Consider the following 18,618-nt stretch of genomic DNA (forward strand, 5'->3'; position numbering starts at 1 on the left):
TTGGTCAAGCATGACTTCCCCTTGGTGGAATGTCAGCTAAAAGAGATCTGTAGCTATGTGCCTGAGCACAAGGCTGTGTATTTTATCTGGAACTATTCCTTATTTTAAATTCTTCATGAACACCATCAAGATTCCTTCTGGATCTGTCTTTTTTTCATCCCTGTGCTTTTGAAGTGAAAATCCAGAGCATAAAACAGTCTTCAGAAAATAGAGTCATTGCTGTCAGTCTCCTTCTTGGCACTTCCCTTGCCTAGGCTCTGTTGGTAGCACGGTGACATCTTGTAAAAGCTTCTCAAGTGAGTAGCAATTTCCAGGAACGTTAGTTTCCACAGGGAGAGCAGCAGTGGTGCGTCCTTGTAACAAGGCTTATCCTCGGGTTACTCCGTGCAGTGTTTTTTCTCGTGTACAAGAACTGTGCAGAACTGCTGGCTGTTTCTGAACTTTCCAATTTCTTTTAGTCAGCTGTTGGACACGAATATCAATCCAAGCTTTCTAAGCATTGCTCCCAAGTGGATTCAGTGAAAGGGTTCGGTGGGAAGTTTGGAGTACAAACCGATCGAGTTGACCAGGTAAGCGATGTCATCTTGTACTGCAGCTGCTCAATGGAGTCGAGTTTCTCCTTTTGTATGTACAGCTGAAAAATTCCAATGCCTTAAAATGCTGGTAGCTCTGCTTTTCCTGCTGTATGTGAAGTTTAGCAGTGAACCAACACTGACTTATGGAGATAAATTTCTGTTTAAAGCAAAATAGAAAGAAGCCCTTATGGGAAACTGAGATGAGCTGAAAAGAAGACTGAGAAAAGTTGTTAAGAAGAGAGATGTTAAATTATGCCTTTTAGCTAGGCTGTGTTCTTTGCTGAGGATAAAATCAGCATGAATGCCACAGAAAGAGGGATTTGGGACTCCTGTGTTGGAACATGAGCTACTGGGCAGGATGACTGGTGTCCTGTTCCAAGACTGTGCAGCAACTCTTGCATGGAAATGCTGAATTCCTGTTGCACTGAATTGCTGAACCTAGCAAGACTAGAGTATGTTGCCAGTACAATTTGCTTGGGCAAGGGATGACAAAAACCTTTGCCATGAGTAGCTGTACTAAATTGTCATGTAAACGAGCATGGCTTATAAGTTAAGCGGGTATTTATGCGCCCGATCGAGAAGGTCAGAGCAGTATGGAAAGGCACAGAAACTTTCCATGCTCTTTGTCCACGGAAGCGCATGCGGTTTTTCTACTAAAATCTAACTCTCTGTCACACATGCAATTTTATTTCTCTTCCAGTCAGCTGTTGGGTTTGAATATCAAGGGAAAACTGAGAAGCATGCCTCCCAAAAAGGTAAAGTAATGAGGTGGCCCCCTCTGTAGACATGTTTTCTATAAATAATAGATCTCTCTTCTTTTACTGTTTGTAAAAGACCTTGTTTAGTGAGGCCTCCACGTGACATTCTCAGTGAATCAAATATTGAGGGGGTTGGGTGGAAGAGAAGATGTAAAAATGAATTTCAAAGCAATTTCATGAGTTGGTGAAGCTTTAAGACAAGGAAATAGTGTGTCATCGTGAGTCTTACTTTTAGAAGTGATGTTCAAGGACGTGTTAGAAAGACTGGGAGTTGTTCATTGCTGTATTGCACCTTATTGGAAGTCGGGAGTAGATTTAAGAGAAACTATCACAAACTGTAGGACTGTTGCCCACCTTATTTTCTGTGTTTAAAATCAAACTTGATTTTGTGTGATAAAGAGTAATATTTCAGTTCTGAAATAACTTTATTTTTCCCCTCAGTTGCTAGGATATGATGTTTCCATTAGAAGCTTTTTCATTTAATTTTTATTGTGCTTTACTCTCAACGCAGACTACTCAAGTGGTTTTGGTGGAAAATACGGAGTACAGGCTGACAGAGTGGACAAGAGTGCAGTGGGGTTTGATTACCAGGGTAAAACTGAGAAACACGAGTCCCAGAAGGGTGAGTAGACACACGTGCTGGTGGGTTCACACGCTGATGTAGCAGGCTTTCATGATAGGCAGTGTTGTAAAACACTGATTTTTTTTACATCTGTTGCACTCCTGACCTGCTGAAAGTGAACACTTAATAAACTTTATGTTGCTGAAAACTTTGACTTTTGAAAAAGAAGCCTGAAACAGGTTCTGACTGGTTTTAAGCAATGAACCAACTCTTTTTACTTTGGAAGCAGGGTTTGTCTGGATGTTTTTTGCAACTTGTTTTGAAAAGCTGTAACTTAAATTACTGAGATTGTAAGCAGTTTAACCACAACAGTGATGTGTTTCTAAAAGAATCGGCTGTTTGTGGATTAAAATATTTATCCAGAGTTAGTAGTGTTTAGATTTAGTATTGTGTTGCTAATCAGGTTTCCAGGCATATCTGATCAAAATTCGACCATTTTATTGAAAAATTTTGACATTTTTGCTCTCTGTTTTCTGTTTATCTCAAAGAAATGCTTGCACTCTAGAAATGCTAATGAGAAGAAGGGAGTGTTTGTTTAAAAGCCTCCAGGCTGCTGCTGACGTGGTTTTTGAAGTTCACTTTGCTATAAGCGTCTTAAGAATTTTATCAAGGAGGCAAGTAGCAGAATTGCTGATGTTGCCCAGCAGTTGAGCTACATGTGATGCTATTTTATTCACCATCCTGAGATAATGTATTATAAAGAATTTATGACTTCAGTGTCTGGAATCAAGATTAAGCAGGGATGTCACTGCTTCTTTTAATAAGTAATACAATACTAGCAGATGTGATTATCACAATTTTTCAAGGTAATATTTTGTTACTGGACACTTACAAACAAAATTCTTCACTCTTATCTCTAGATTATTCCAAGGGCTTTGGTGGTAAATATGGTGTTGACAAGGACAAAGTGGACAAAAGTGCTGTTGGCTTTGAATATCAAGGCAAAACGGAAAAACATGAATCACAGAAAGGTTTTTATTATTTTATTTTAAAAATACGGGTTCAAATCTATCAGCCTTTTAAACCTGGGAAAAAATATTTTGTTTGGGGCTTTTTTGTGGTAAATGTGTGTATGCAGATTTTTATTTTCCTTAAATGAAAAGGAAGGCGTTGTAAACTGTCCCTGAGTTTCCCAGTCTGATTTCCAAGGGACCTTATGTCCGTAGGGATGTTACTGAAATAAATGTGTGATAGCACAGATCTGTGGTATTCAGAGGCAATATCAAGTCCTTCATTATTTATAAATCTACATTGCGCATATATATGAGTGTATTATATGGCTTTAGGTGGAAAGTGTGTCAGATTCGTCAAATCTCAGAATATTATTGAGTCTGTGTGCTGTAATCTTCACTGGCTTTCTGGTGCTTCTTTGCATCGGGATCCTAGAGCTACTGAATGGGTATCTTCCCCTCTGTCGAGGCAGTGTAGAAAGGGGAAAAAGAGTGAAAAACACTATCATTAATGACAGGGCAGCTTATCTCCTAACATGTTACTGGTTTTTGTATTAAATACTGTTTACAGTCATAAACTGCAATAATGTTTTCTGAACCTTCATGTGTACAGATTATGTAAAGGGCTTTGGAGGCAAGTTTGGAGTGCAGACAGACAGACAAGACAAATGTGCGCTTGGCTGGGATCACCAGGAGAAAGTGCAGCTGCATGAGTCCCAGAAAGGTATATCAGTTCACAGGTCTTTGCTGGTCTTTCTGACTTCCCTCGTTTTGACTTTCCTCTTCCCGGTGTGAACCCTCCTCCCCTGGTATCCCTGGCCACAGCCGTACAGTACCTGATGTGAATCCCCTTTTTCTGTGTTTGAACGGTTGCTGTGTATTGGTTGTACTGGTGTCTGCAAAGCAGATTTACTGCATCTGATACCGAGTCCCTGAAAGTTCACACTTGGTGCTAAGTTCTCGCTGGAGAAGCTTTATGAATCAGCAGGCAGCCTGGATTATTTTTTTCCTTCTTCAGTTATGTTGTGCAAGTCACAAACCAGCAATTTTTTAATACTTTCCACCAATAATCTCCCCTTTCTGGTTTCTGTTATGTATACCCCTGTTTTCATGCAGGGGAAGTCTATCTCGTGCTCTCCTTTCTTGCCTGTGAGGTACCTGTTCCTGTGAAATGCTGGTACCCAGAAGGAAAGTTGCAAAGTAACAGTTGCTCCCCAGCCCTCTGCCTGGCACCACTCTTAACTTAAAGAATTTTTTTTCTTTTGAAATTAAAGAAATTAGAAATTATCTTGAGAATATTGTTCTGTTGTATGCTCCAGCAGATCATTGTGAGAGGGTTACCTGAAGCCCATTTTTTTTTGTGCCCTCGTTTTATGCCATATATTAAGATGGCTGTTCTAAGGCAGCAAGAGGGAATGGTCATAGCTGTCAGCTGAGAGCTTTCTTTCCTGAAGCTGCAGCAGCCGGAATATTCCCTAAAAAAAAAATATTCCTTCTTCCTTTAAACAGTCCTGTGTAGGAATATCTGAAGGACGGTCTCTGCGGACCCTATCTTAACACCACATTAAAAGTCAGATCTGTAGTGTACAAATGTTAACTGCACTGATGGAGGAAGCTAATTTATTTCTCTTATATCCTTTTATGCATTGTTTTGTTTTGGTGAATATACTACATGTGTGTTTGTGTTCCTAATGTTGATGAAATGCAAGTGCATTATGAAGTATGTATGAAAAAAGTTGAGAAATGCTTTTTTTCTGTGACTTCAGAATGGTGTTCTTATGTCTGATAAATCATGCTGACCTCTTCTTAATCTCAACTGGAAACTTCTTTTGAATTTACTCTTACAAAAGTGTATTAAGATTTTATTTTTTCACCGTCCAAAATTATTGGTAAATGAGAAATACTGTGAAAATTATTTTGAGTGTCTCTGACTAAACTTCTTTATTTTTCTCTATTTTAATTTATTACATGTGGCTTTTTCAGACTATAAGAGTGGTTTCGGAGGGAAATTTGGTGTACAGACAGAAAGGCAGGACCCATCTGCTGTGGGGTTTGATTACAAGGAGAAACTAGCCAAGCATGAATCTCAACAAGGCACCGTTTTCACTTGTTACTTTCTTAACAGTGCAGCCACTTCTCACACAGTCTTAAATAGTTTTCTGAGTAGATCGATGCTAGTAATGTGCGGACACTTTCTTGCTCTTCTATGCCTACATGATCTAGCAATGTTCTTCCATTTTATTCTTAAAATGTTACATAAAACAACCCTGTATTGAGGAAACAGATATCCAATGTTTAGTTAACAGCTCTACAACGTTATGCATTTAGTTAATAGCAATACAACGACATTTCTGTCTGGTATTATTACTATGATGTTAATGACATCGTGCTTACCAGTTTTAGAGTCTAAATGTGAAATTTTGCCTGGACGAACTGCTGGAAAAAATATTCAGATAAGGACCATGCATGTAACCATTAACAAGCAATGGGTTATGGCAAGATCATTTAAAAATTATTGTAGTCTTTTAAAACAAGAAGTAGGGAATGTTTGTGGTTCTTGGGTGAGCAAATACTGTTATAATGCTCTCTTTATTCATTGTGAAATAGTTGGGGTACAAACCATCAATTCCTGGTTTTCCGTTATCTTAAAGTGAGAAGTCTGGATCAGGAAAATGTAAGTGTAGTATATTTATTCTGGCTGAAAATACATACAAAGCTGAAGAAAATGAGGTTGTTCTTTCTGATAGTCAATATTTTTCTGTGCTATAGTGACACAAATCCAAACTTTTTGAGTGTCAGATGTGCCTTAGCAGAGCCCAAGTACAAACACTAAAATAGTTGTCTAGGGGACCCAAGTGTTTTTGGGGCTGAGAGGAGGAACAGTAATTGTAAGTGTATTCCAGGGACATATAGGAAAGCCTGTCCATCTACAAAGTCCAAGGGCATGTTCCTACAGCTCACTGCCACCAGAAGGAAGTGTTTTTCCAGCCACACACTCTTGCTGCATCTGTTGTGCTGGCTCTCGTGCTCGTCAGATATTTCTCTTGAGTACAACTCCCTAGAAAAAGCAGAATGCTACTCTTGTTAGGGCTTGTTTGTTGTTTTTGTTATTAATGCCACTAGTGAGTTAAACTGGTTTTGGAGTATAACAAGTGCTGGAGTCAGCACCAGGTGCGAGTAAGAGTGCGCAGCTCAGGGGTGGTACAGAAGAGCACAGCCGCCCCATTTCTGGGGTGGTGAGTTGTTGCAGGCACGTGCTGTCCTGTGGAATTGCCCCTTTCCATATGTAGAGCAGGAGTTATTACCCATGATTTTAATGTTCATCAGTTGAGCATCACAACCAAATCCACTAGGAGTTTGTTATATATTTTCCTGCCATTCATAGAATTTACCAACTTAAAGAGGAAAAAAAAAAAACCCACCTCTGTGGTCACTGAAGACTGGATATCGCTCCTTTGAGCAAAGCAAAATGGCTTAGGATATGTGATTACTGCAGAGGGCAAAGAATTGGTGCTGTGAAAGGCTGTGTTACAGAAGTGATGCATTAGAAGGGCTCATCCCTTGTTCCTTGCTTGATACCTTATCAGTCCTCAGCTTAATGTTTTCTCAGAGAATGCATGTGGCCCACAATCTGTCATCTGCTGGTGTACCTGAAGGCTCTTTCAGTTATGTATCCTTTCTGCATCAAAAATCAAGTTGCATTTTCTTTGGCGGCTGTGACTGTATCTCTGCATGCAGCTGAAATGGCTCTTTGCATTTGAAATGGCTCTTTGCATTTGGCAGAAAGATGGGAGGGGCAACAAACTCCCTACTCTAACCTCTTTATCCTGCTTTTAGATTATTCCAAAGGATTTGGTGGGAAGTATGGTGTACAGAAAGATCGGATGGATAAGGTAAGTTGCTTAAAACCAGCCATGACTTAAATAGTCTGTAAGGATACAAAACAGTCTGGTTAGATCTGTAGTGTTCAGCTCTTTAGTTCTGGGTACTTCTCCAGTCTAACAGTAGAGTACTATGCTTTTCTAAATCTTTAAAAAGCACATATACGTATTTAAGTAGGGAAAACTGAAGCATGGAAAGAATAACAAAATTTATACAAAGGAATGAGAAAATACATTAACGCCACCCTTTCAGTCATGCCTCCAAAAAACTAGCTAATGCCTCGTATCCTGAGGATATCCTTTTAGTGGACTGCTTAAAACAGGTGTCTGATATCTACCAACTTTGCCCACTGTGGTTATCAGGGACCTGCTCTTTAGGAGTATTTTTTTTTTAAGTATACTGTAACAGTGAAAGATAGGGCAGCTTATACCCCCTTCTACCTCTCCACTTTTAAATTTAGAAAGCTAGAAGAAGAAAAAGTCCTCACTGAGATTTATCTACTGAATTAATTTACTCTCAGCTTTATGTAGGACATTTGAAAGTGAGAAAGTAGAGGAGTTTGAAAATCTGTAGGATTTATTTTTTTTTCTTGTGGCTTCAGGACTCAAGACCATTATTTTTTAAAAAACCCTCGCATTTTGAATACTGTGTGCAAAATACTCCCTATATTTTAACAATATCTGCTCCTTTAAGGGAAGTGGATGCTTTTACCTTGGTAGAAGTCCTGCACAATGTGGATTGGAACAACAACAGCTACACAATAAATGTTTAGGACATTGCCTCATTTTTTGTTCTGATGAGTCATCTGTTCATAACTACAGATTTTTTAATTGATAGGATTTTAATGTGTTTAAACCTGTCCCTGAAGATTAATTCTTATGTAGTTTGACTGACAGAAAGGATTATTTGCTTTGTCGAGTTTTGATTCTTCTTGGTTTTGCTTTGGTGTTCCAAAAAAAGCCATGGGTTCAGTATCACAATGAAAAGCCACAGATCGAAGCTGTCTGAATGTCTTCATCAATTTGTGTTCTATAAATGTACTCCTTTCCTCCTTACTGATAGAATGCAGCAACTTTTGAAGATATTGAGAAACCATCATCAACTTATCAGAAGACCAAACCAATAGAAGCTGGTAAGCCCTTGGCCCCAAATCCTTTCTGTGGAGGTGATAATGTTCAAAAGCCCAGGGTACTGTTGATGTGGTAGTGCTGAGTAAGAACCATATAGAGGGAACTGCCGTATTTGCAGGTTTCTAGTACCCTCAGCTACTCTCTCCCTCCTCCCTTGAGAAGATGTTTTGGTTTTGTGGGGTTTGGTTTGGTTTGCTTTAGTTTTGTTTTCCTTGAGGGTCATCAGAGTTGAGGGAGAATAAAAAGCATCAGAGTGGAGAATAGACTGAGTAGGGGAGTGGTGGAGACTGTACCATGAAGGAGTGGAGGGAGAAGTGTTGCAGAGGTTTTTTTGTAAGAGAAATGCACAAGAGGTTTGGATGGGGTAGGGGAGAGGGAGAAAGAGGGATAGAAGGACTTTCCTGAATGGGTTGTGTGCTCACAGAGTAGAAAAGCAGAAACATGTTCAATCCTAGCAGAAATCTGTACTAAAAACTCATTCCAGGCTACCTCTATACAAAACCTTAAACAACGACATTTGACTTAAACTTTTTCAAATGTTACAGTTGCTAATAAAACAAGCAGCATTCGAGCTAACTTTGAAAACCTAGCCAAGGAAAAAGAGCAGGAAGATCGAAGGAAGGCAGAAGCTGAGAGAGCACAAAGGATGGCCAGGGAGAAACAAGAACAGGAGGAAGCTCGAAGGAAACTGGAGGTCAGTAGGATTCAAATCCCATTTGAGCAGCGTGTCTAGTCTGTTTCAATGCAATGTTGGGAGAAAAGAGAATCTTTGAAGAAACGACACCTCCCTTCTTTCCAGCTGGGCTTTCAAGCTCTTTGTGTGTTTGCCTGTCTGTGTACCTGTGCTTTACATGTTTGCGACTCCATCTATCAGCACGCACCATGTGTGTCTCAGACATCAGAAAGGGTAACCCTTTAGTATATATTTTTTTTTATTGAGCCTATCCCAAAATATGTATCCTAGTCTTGACCACTAATCTTTGCAGCCTAGGATACAAAAAGAGATAGTCTTTTAAATTCTGAATAAATGCTTCTGAGCCATATGTGTGCGCTGAGACTTAAGAGCCAACCAGTATGCAGCTGATACTGGAACAGCCTGCTCCAGCTGGTGCTGATGGTGTCCCAAGCAGGAGTAACCGGGAGGGAGATTGAGAAGGACTGATGAAAGGAACATAGTACTCAAGGAGATGCACAGGAAAAATAGTCATCCTCATCATCTTCATCATTGCCGCTTCCTGGGCTGAAGAGACCCTTCCAGAGGAGAATACTTGTCTGTGACTCTTGTCACTGCTCTTCCTGGCTGGCTGTGGGAGAGTTTTCCTATTTCCTTCTTTCTTCTCTCTCTCTTTCTTCTCTTTTGTTTTTATTTTCCACCAAAAGTATCTTTCACTGTTAGATCCAATGTATGCCACCAGCTGCAGACCCCACTAATAAATCTTCTTGCATATGAACTTGTCTCAACATCCTCTGTGAGACATCTGGAATCCAGGAAAGACTCTCTCAGATGGTTGCTCAGATGTAGATGCTGCCCCGTAGTGGTGTGCTGCTACAGGATGTCAGGGTGTGGTGTTCATCCCATTCCATCAGTATGGTCTAATTCATCACAAATTTAGACTTGGTGTAAATGGTAGGCTTCTGGTAACCTAGCTCTTCCTAAAATGAGAAAAAATGAGAAAGAAACTGCACGTTACTTCACATTAACTGAGCCAGCCTAAACCAGCGTGGCTGCTGACAGCAGCACTGCCAAGCCGCCTTATTCCTTATGCCAACAAAGCATCAGTATAGTCACAGAAAAATGGAAAATTAACCCTATCAAATAAAATGTCTGGTTAACCCAAATCACTTCCCCTGCCTGGGTCGTGGATTGGCCTCTCAGCTCCGCTGTTCTTGGGTGTGCAGGGCAGTGCTGCTGCTGAAATGGGAGCTCTGTCCTTCTGCTGTGCTGGAACTGCGTGGCTCGTGTATCTTGTGTGTAGTTTGATCTTTGGAAATCACTACACTTCCTTCTGGGTTCCGTTTGAAATTTGGGAAATTCTAGCTTTATAGGATAAACCAAGTCTCTCCATCTCAAGTGGTTGCTGGTTTTTGTTTATGTTTTTTTTTTTTTTCTTTCAGCTTATTTCCTCTTTTGCCTTATGGCTTCAAGATGTACAGTGTGAGCATATGTTCACTGCAGACATGTATCACAGGATGAATGGGAGTTCATCTTCCTCTACCAGGGATTTCTTCCAATGCTGCCTTTCATCCCTGTGTACTTTGGGGACTTTTAATACCTCCCTCTAACCCCTATTTGGGTTTCTTTCCTGTCCTGGAGGAAAACATGTTACACCTTCAACACAGCATCTGCCACTCTCTTAAAGCTGGGAGAGGAAGAGATAACGAGCTGAAGCAGAGAATGTAGTCTTTGCTATTTGATAAGGTCAGCAAGCCTGCTCCAGGGTGGGAAATGTGTTTTTAACCAGTAAGGGGGAGATGACTGGTCATATGGAGCTTGCCAAAGTCATCAGGCTTTCTGCTTAGGATTGCCATTGCTCTGTCTCCCCTTTCGTTTCACGGGTTTGCAGTCTGGGCTGAGTGGGGGAAGAAGCTCAGCTTCTCCACTATCTCTCTTGGCATTCATTTTGGGTGATCATATGCTCCTAAGTAAGCTCTGTGGATGGAGGGTGGTGAATTAGGGCTTCTGTTACCCATTTCAGCTCTTCACTGAGGTTCCCTCCTGCTGAGGAAGCAGTTCTCCAGAAGGGTTTAAATGCAGTAACACAGGTTCTCGTGAGTTGTTGAACTGTTGTCTTTTTTTCCCCCCCTTTCTCTCTCAAAAATGACTTTCTTTCTTTACTGTTATTTTTGCTGTAAGTGTGGGTTAAATTCAAGCCGTTACGATTGGTTTCTCTTGTGCTTCATCAAAGATTCTGTTGCCTGGACACATTTGAAGTTTTATTTCCAAAGCTGGTATTTAAATTTCACCGTAACCAGATGATTAATATTCTTCCAGGCTGAACATCTCCACGGTTAATTGTGTGATTCTGCAGACACGAGGGAGGGAGGATGAGGTTAAGGGGAAACTGAAACGGTGCTGGCTTCGCTGTCCCTCGCTCACAAGCTGAGCACAAAAAGGGGAGGGACGTCAGCACACCATTCACAGATACTGCAGAGGGTGGGGACGGACTTTGACTCGAGTGAACTTTATTTGTTTAACTGACCTTCCTGGCACGGACAGAAAGTTCTTTCACTTTAAGTACATACGTGGGCATACGTACTCCCACAATGAGGATGTACATATGGACTGCATTCCTTCAGGAACCCTGGTTACTGGTAATCCTTCTTCTGGTTTGCTTTTCACATGTCACATAGTCAAACGGTGTTCAGGGAGCTCTTCAAACTACTGGCTTGAACCGACGGGTGCCTCATGATTTATCTAGCCTCTGCTACCGTAGAAAACAAGGCAGGATGCTCTTTCACATGGGGCGTTTCCGTGTGGAGGAAACCCAGCCTGAGGCGGGACCCTGCAATTGAAATGTTTTGTGGCGATTACGCTGTGGCTATCCTAAATGGTAGCCTGGATTGCAGAGACCCATTTCCTAAGACAAATTATTCAAACCGTTGCTGTGTTTGACATTGGTAATGGATTGATACTACTTAATTTGTCCCGAAACTTAGTTTTGACTTCTAATAAACACTTTGCTGGTACTTTTTTATCTGTAGCACAGGAGTTAAAAGTAGGGGAGGACTGTTTGCATCAGGACAGATTTTTTTTCCAGAAAGCACAGCACTGAGCTTTGAATTGTCTTCAAAGCTGGCTCTATTCTCAAGACACGCTTTGCTTTCTTTGTTAGAAGGATTTTTTCTGAGCTGTGACAAACAAAGGAAAGGAAGAATTTTTTTTTTTTTTTTTTTTGTTATAGCAGAGTCCTGTCACGTCATCTCTGGACTTACAGTGTCTCCTGAGGATCCTTTGGGGAGTTACAGCTTAATGGACCTAAACAGCTGGAGTGCCCAGTCTCCCATAACATGTATTTTCTTGTCTTTTTTTCAATAAAGAAGAAAGTTTGGCCCTAGGTCCACAGTTTTCTTTCTCCCTATGGTAAAGAAAGACAAAATTAAATAGCTGTCTTACAGTCTTTTTTTTTTTTTTAAGTCACGCCAGCAATGTAGCATTTCCTGCACTACGATATCCTGGCTTCCTAATGAATGGCTTCCTAATGATGGTTGTGGATTTGCCCTCTGATTCACAGGTGGGATGGCACAGCATGAAGTGCTTGAGTGCCAGAACCCTTGATTCAGATCTGCTTTCTTTGTGAGCAGAATACAATAGCAATACTGCTTTTATTTCTACTACATGTAACTCCTCAGAACATTTCAGTCCCTCATTGTCAGTGCATAGGGTTTAATTTTGTCTGAGCTATTCAGTCTTTTGCCTTGGCAGGTGTGTAGCAGACCTGCACGAGCTTGCAGGATCATTTCTCATCAAAGATAACATATCAGTTGTATAATTAGAACACTCAGGCTTCAGGTTCTCTAAACTTAGGCTGAAATGGGACATGAGGCCCAGCCAGCTAACGAACACAGTGAAGATACTGAACACAGGAACCCTGCAGCTCCTACGGAAACATGCCAAAGAACATTGGGTACTCTGTGTTTAAACACATGTATGCGTACACGCTGTGTGGTTTTTGTTTCCTCACTTTTTTCTCTTCTGCTTTGCTGTATTTCTGAGGCTTTACTGTACAGCCAGTCCAAACCTTCCGGCAGGTCTAACGATCCAGCCATCCCAGCCCTCTTCTGCTCCCTGCTCGCATCAATTTATTCCAGAATATGCTGCCTCTCTCATTATTGAAGGGGTGTTTCTTGTTCAGTGTCATGACATCAGTGATTAAACTGCACTGAAATTTTTCTCTCTCTTCAATTAAGGAACAAGCTAAAGCCAAAAAACAAACTCCACCACCATCTCCTACGGCGCAGACAGCTGAGCAGAAAGCACCCTCGAGCCCAGTCTACGAGGTTTGTTGGCATCACTGTCAGCACCTGGTTTTTGATCCTAAGCGTAGGAACCTTTTAACAAAACCCTGACGAGCCTTACCTGTATTTCTGCAGGATGCAGTTTCCTATGAAGCAGACTCTGCCTACAAGAATTCCACTGCAACCTACTCAGCTGCGCACGAGCCAGAGCCAAGCTACAAAGCTGCAGAGTCGGACTACCAAGAAGCAGTGAGCCAGCGAGAGGCAGAATATGAACCAGAGACCGTCTATGAAGTGGCAGGGGCTGGAGACCATTACCAAGCAGGTAGAGTGGTTTTTTTCTGATATGAAACCCTTTAAGGTAAAGATTATTCCCTTGGTCAACAACTTATTGTTGTGCTGATAGCACACTGTCCTAGTTTTCTCAAGTCTTGGTCTGATGAGACTTTTTTTGGATTCTCCAACAACAAACTTTAATTAGGAAATGAAGATGTGGCTAGAGCAAGGCTGAAATTACTTACACTTCTGAGATGATGTTGGAATAATTCCAGTGCTCTCTAGGGTGTCAGTTCAGAAAGAAATGTAGAGATAACTGTTTCCACCCCGTGTAACGCAGCTCAACGTGAGAACAAAGCCCAGAGATGGAGGCTGAACATGTGTTGAGCCAGTGCTGGCCCACCAAGCGAAAAATTGTCAGTAGTTCTTGGACTTTGGAATTGGTGTTCTGTGCCTATGAGGGAGTGGAGTGAGGGTGTCTGAAGCTAATGAAACTGAAAGAATACAGTTCTTTTGAATTCCTGTTTTTCTCATCTCTTCTGGGTACTGAATGAGGGGTGAAGAATGAACCTTCTTGCTCCGGTATGAAAACCTGGAAATTTTAAGCAGACTCCTTCCTCCCCTCTCTCCCCCCCCACACACACTACACAAGGTGTTAAATGATCTCTTACACACTGACCTTGGGCTCAGCTGTTCTGTCACATTTTTAAAAAGTGCTATAAGGCTGACAGCTTTTATTTCATACTGCATTAACTACCTACTTGTGAATGCTTCCTTTCAGGGTTTAGTTGTGTGTGATTAAGGGAAAAAAAGTCAATTTCCGAAGGTATGTCAGCATGACTAAAAACTTGCATAGTTTGCTCCCTGCTTCCTCTGTGGGTTAGCAGTAGAATTAAAGGAGGAGCACTATAGAAAAGGTGATAGGTAGCGTGCTTCATGTTTTTAATTTTTCCTCTCTCTCTTTCTCTTTAGAAGAAAATGCATATGATGAATATGAAAATGAACTGGGAATTACAGCCATAGCCCTTTATGATTATCAAGCTGGTAAGCAAAGCTCTTGTTTTTAACCCTGTCTTTGGAAACTTTGCTGCACAGGTAAGTCTGGATTTTGACTTTGCCTTTGATCTTGTAGTCTCTTTTATGTGAAATGAAGACACAAAGAATTAGGCACTTGGTGATGTAGCAATAGCATAGTCCTGGTTCAAGCGCGCTGGTGGGAGAGAGGAAGGTGATGGGTGCCGTTATTTTAGCGACGGCGGGTTGGTAGATGCGCCTGTAGCGTGGACAGCTCCTGTGTGAGCACTGACCCTCTTCTCTCTCTCCAGCGGGGGATGATGAGATTTCCTTTGACCCGGACGACATCATCACAAACATCGAAATGATCGACGACGGCTGGTGGAGGGGTGTCTGCAAAGGCCGATACGGGTTGTTCCCTGCCAATTACGTGGAGCTGAGACAATAAAGACTATTGTCTGCTGGTTATGCCTTAATTCCCCGGTCAATAAATCTGACTTAATACACTACAAATCATGATGTTTTTCTGAGGATGGAGGGGTATATACATATTGCTTTTATATTTAATACTTTGCTGATGCTTTTTAAAATGTTTATGCCACAGAAATCGCTAATATATTGTACCGACTGTGTTCTTCACAAAGGCTCTTAAAATGATTTTCATGCAATTGGAAACATTTCTTCTCTGCCAAATTAGCAATTGTCATAAACAGCCTTTTCGAGGACAGTTATCTGTCTGTTGTAATAGTGCATGTTTACTCATACGTGAGCAGATTTACTTAGTGTTTAAGTCTAGTCAGTCTTCCACTAAGTGTTTTCAGCTAAGAAAATCATGGCTATGCAGGTTACTCACATCTCCACTAAGCAGGAGTGGGGAGGACTGGGGACGGTGTGTAATATTTTCTTTTCTTTTCCGGATAGTGCTTGCAAAAGCAAAGAGAATGCTTGAAAGTTGCAGCTAATGGCAGTTAATCAAATACTGTCCAGTATTTATGGAATATTAATGTTATGAAGGAAACAGTCAGGTTACTTTTTCCTTCTCTTTTAAAGTGAAGTTCCTTGGTTCTTGCATTGATTTTTTTTATTTTTAATTATTATTATTTTTTTCCTGCTCCTCCTGTTCATGTTATCCCCGAGGAGGGCTGCAAACACTCTAGCACCGATTGTCCCAAATTTCTTTCTACTTTTTTTTTTTTTAACACCCTCCTCTTTCCCAGGAAAACTTGGAAAAGTTACTATACAAGCGTTGAGTCACTCAGCGAGATTCCTACGTGTTCAGAGGGCAACTGGCATCCAAATCGGTGTGACTACCTGCAGGAATAGTCTCATTGCTTTAAACAGGAGAACAAAAGGCAGGATGCGATTGCAGTTGTGTCTGTGTGCAATACATCTTTTTTTTTTTTTTTTTTGTACAAGGAATGGCCTGCTGTGCAGCAATGACATTTTACGTAACCATATGTGAGTCAACGAATGTTAATACAAGTAATTAGATTTAAAACCGGTTGATCTCCAGTTTTAAGCCATACAAGAAACAACTCTATTTCTTTGTATGATGTTCATCAGAAACTGCCAGTAACATTTCACTAAACAGCAGAGTTAAACCTGTTCTTTGCCAAAACTAAAACTGAAATTCTTGTCCTTCTAGAAGGCTGACTCCACTGCAGACTTAGGGTCCCTACCAAAGATAGCAAGTTGCGTCCAACAGTGCTCGTGTTCAATGTTCGTACTGTCTGTTTCCACCTTCTGATCAAAACAGGAATGGCAGAACTGGTGTAGCAGCTAAGAAGGAATGCAAAGAATTTTTATGAACGGTAAATTTGGACCAACAGAATATAGAAGACCTGTATAAAAAGGTAAAATGTATGATGGATCTGGGAAGAAGGCATCATGTTGAACCAATTCTTGGATGGTTGGGACAATCCTTAATGAATGTTATATGTGTGTCATGATTTTTTTTTTTTCCTTTCCCTTCCATGGCCTCATTTCTGTCTTGTATTTGCAGTACTAGGGTTGGGTTTTATATGCAGTTTATTTTATCCAATTTTGCATAGAACTCATAGGGATATGATTTTTGTAAATTAAATATTCAATAAACTTTTTGAACCATTTGCATGGAATATTTTTGTATTTTTAAATTGATTTGTCAGTTTGTTAGGGATAGTTCGTTTTGTCTCAAGCGTATCTGGGACCAGCTTGCACATGACGAATCATACTTCCTCCGGAGCGCTGCTGCGTGGTGCTCGCTGCTGTTGCACAGTTTGTTTTATATAAAGCCTTGAAGCTGTAGAGGATTTTGCCAGGTTTTTATGTGCAATGGGCCATTACCAACGTGTTAATTTTGCCTAGATTTTTCAATAGAGAATCAGCAGTTTTTGACTTTTAACCAAGGAAGGGGAGCGGGAGGGCAGGGGAAAAATCACAAAACGAAGCCCAGGGAAGTTCCTTTGAAGGGGTGGTTTGCCTGAGATAAACACGTACCAGTAAAACTTTATATCGCACGTGGTCTGCGTGTCCTCTGCCGTTTTTCCTGAACCTGGAAGGCTGGCCGCAACACTCATCTCACTATATTCTGGCTTTTCAGTCCCTTTTCTACCAAGTAGAGCAAATGCTAGTTACTGAGGATATTTATCAGAAGCACTCACTTTGAGAGGAGAGCTTTTGCAAATGCTGACTTCAAGCGACCTGTGATGAGCCTTCAACCTATAACAGGAGCTTTCAAAGTGCAACCCACAGATGGTTAATACCCAACCAGCGAGTCCATTCCTTGTATGAAGTTCAAGAACTGTTGCCATCTCGTGTAGTTGGTGTTTGCCTTGCTGCAGGCTTTCTATGTTATACAGGGACCTGGAGCCTGCAAGGTCCAGGCTGCAGCCACGTAGGCACGTTATTGCATGCTGGTCCATGTCCAAGTACCAACAGAATGCTAAATTTGAAGAAGCTTCCTCAAATTCTCCTCGCCCTGAGCACACCACTTCTACCGTGATTTACAGCTGCTGCTATAAAGGCAGCTGGTGAAAGGGAAATTGATCTATTAGTCCACAGAAGGAGGAAAAGAACAAGAATCGATCTCAACTGCGATGCTGAGTGCAGAGTACTACTTTGGATGGCTCCCAAAAAGGGAATTTGAATTGATCAGAATCACTTTCCTTGACACATTTGTCCCAGAATCTGGAGGGCGCGGACAGAAAAGGGCTGATGAATCTTCGACTGCCTGGAAAGCGCCTTGCAGGCAGCCAGGGAACCTTAACTAGAGGTGGGTGGTGGTCTGGTGCAGCTTGCTGCAAAATCAGTGTAATGGCCATTTTCTGAAGGCTGCGTGGAGTCAGGGAAAATTAAATTAACAATTACTGTTCTTTCAGGAGCCAGAAAATGAGAGCTGTTTCAGCTGTTTCCATGATCTAACCCCCTGGAAGGCTCCAAATAGCAGCAAATCCCCCCCAGCTGTGCAGCTAGGTGCCTTCTCTGATCTTTCTGCAGGCAAAGGGGGATGGCCAAACTGCAATCGAAGAGACAAAGGGTGGCTTTTGGTGGCCCCATCCTCCTGCCAGCTGTGCTAACTGCTCAGCTCGAAGCCCAGGGGATGGCTACACCCGTTCTGGCTGACCGTAAACTTCGAGCAGAATTGCCAACTGTTAGAAAAGCAGCTGGTCCTCAGAGAGCTGGGCTCATGCAACTTCCCAGCTCAGAATTTTTGGTGTTGAATTCGAAATTTTGGCTTCTAGCTTGCAAACACATAAAATGTCCAAGATACTGAAAATTAAAAGCTGCCCAAGATTCATTAACGATCCAGACAGCAAGCTCCACTGGGAGTCCCAAGTGAAAGGAGCCGAGGCATCACTAACCATCTGATTGATCTGATTTCCTTTGAAGAGGTTTGTAAGGCCTATGGCTACAAAAGCTTTGCAGAAATTACACAATTTCCTTTCTTGCCCATTTTGGCAATGAGGCCAAAGAGGCTCAGTAACCCTGCCTGTGCTCAGAGCAGCTGTGAGAGCCTCAGCTACAAAGCTGTGCAGTTCTTATTGACGGCAGCTTTCCTCTCTCTTTTGGGCCTGGTAAAGCTGTCTTGAAGAATTATTAGAACTTTTTAACTGGATAAAGAAGTACAAAGCCATGCAGTTCTTATTGGCAGCAGCTTTCCTCACTCTTTTGGGCCTGATAAAGCTGCTTGAAGCATTATTAGAACTTTTTAACTGGATAAAGAAATATTTTCCTTCAATAGCATCCGTGATGCGAGACCAGGACGCAGGCAAATGGAGGAGCTCGCGCTGGAGACACTGAGACAGGAGCAGGTGTGATGCCAGCGTCCACCCTGTGCCTGCATAAAATTTTAGAAGTTACCACAATCACACCTTGGTTTCTGTTTGTTTCTGAAGATTGTTTTTGCCTTTCAGCTCTCTGAAAGCCGTTCTTCACAGGATTTGTTACTGTGGTTAACTGGACAGGGTTTGTCCA

General features: G+C 41.5%; 1 protein-coding gene across 1 annotated transcript; it reads left to right on the forward strand.

Annotated features, from left to right (window-relative positions):
- Nucleotides 1-458: 458 nt before the first annotated feature.
- CTTN (cortactin) lies at nucleotides 459-15,053 on the forward strand (the record flags this gene model as incomplete). The annotated part of the gene is made up of 13 exons (XM_010085617.1): nucleotides 459-569; nucleotides 1,276-1,330; nucleotides 1,845-1,955; nucleotides 2,816-2,926; nucleotides 3,519-3,629; nucleotides 4,889-4,999; nucleotides 6,743-6,798; nucleotides 7,850-7,919; nucleotides 8,463-8,611; nucleotides 12,826-12,915; nucleotides 13,009-13,198; nucleotides 14,122-14,193; nucleotides 14,475-15,053. Coding segments are annotated over 13 exons (1,374 nt in total), but the record flags the coding sequence as incomplete, so codon positions are not given.
- Between the last annotated feature and the right edge of the window lie 3,565 nt (nucleotides 15,054-18,618).

This window comes from Pterocles gutturalis, unplaced genomic scaffold (genome assembly GCF_000699245.1).
Source record: "Pterocles gutturalis isolate BGI_N339 unplaced genomic scaffold, ASM69924v1 scaffold13870, whole genome shotgun sequence".
In the NCBI taxonomy this organism is placed as follows: domain Eukaryota; kingdom Metazoa; phylum Chordata; class Aves; order Pterocliformes; family Pteroclidae; genus Pterocles; species Pterocles gutturalis.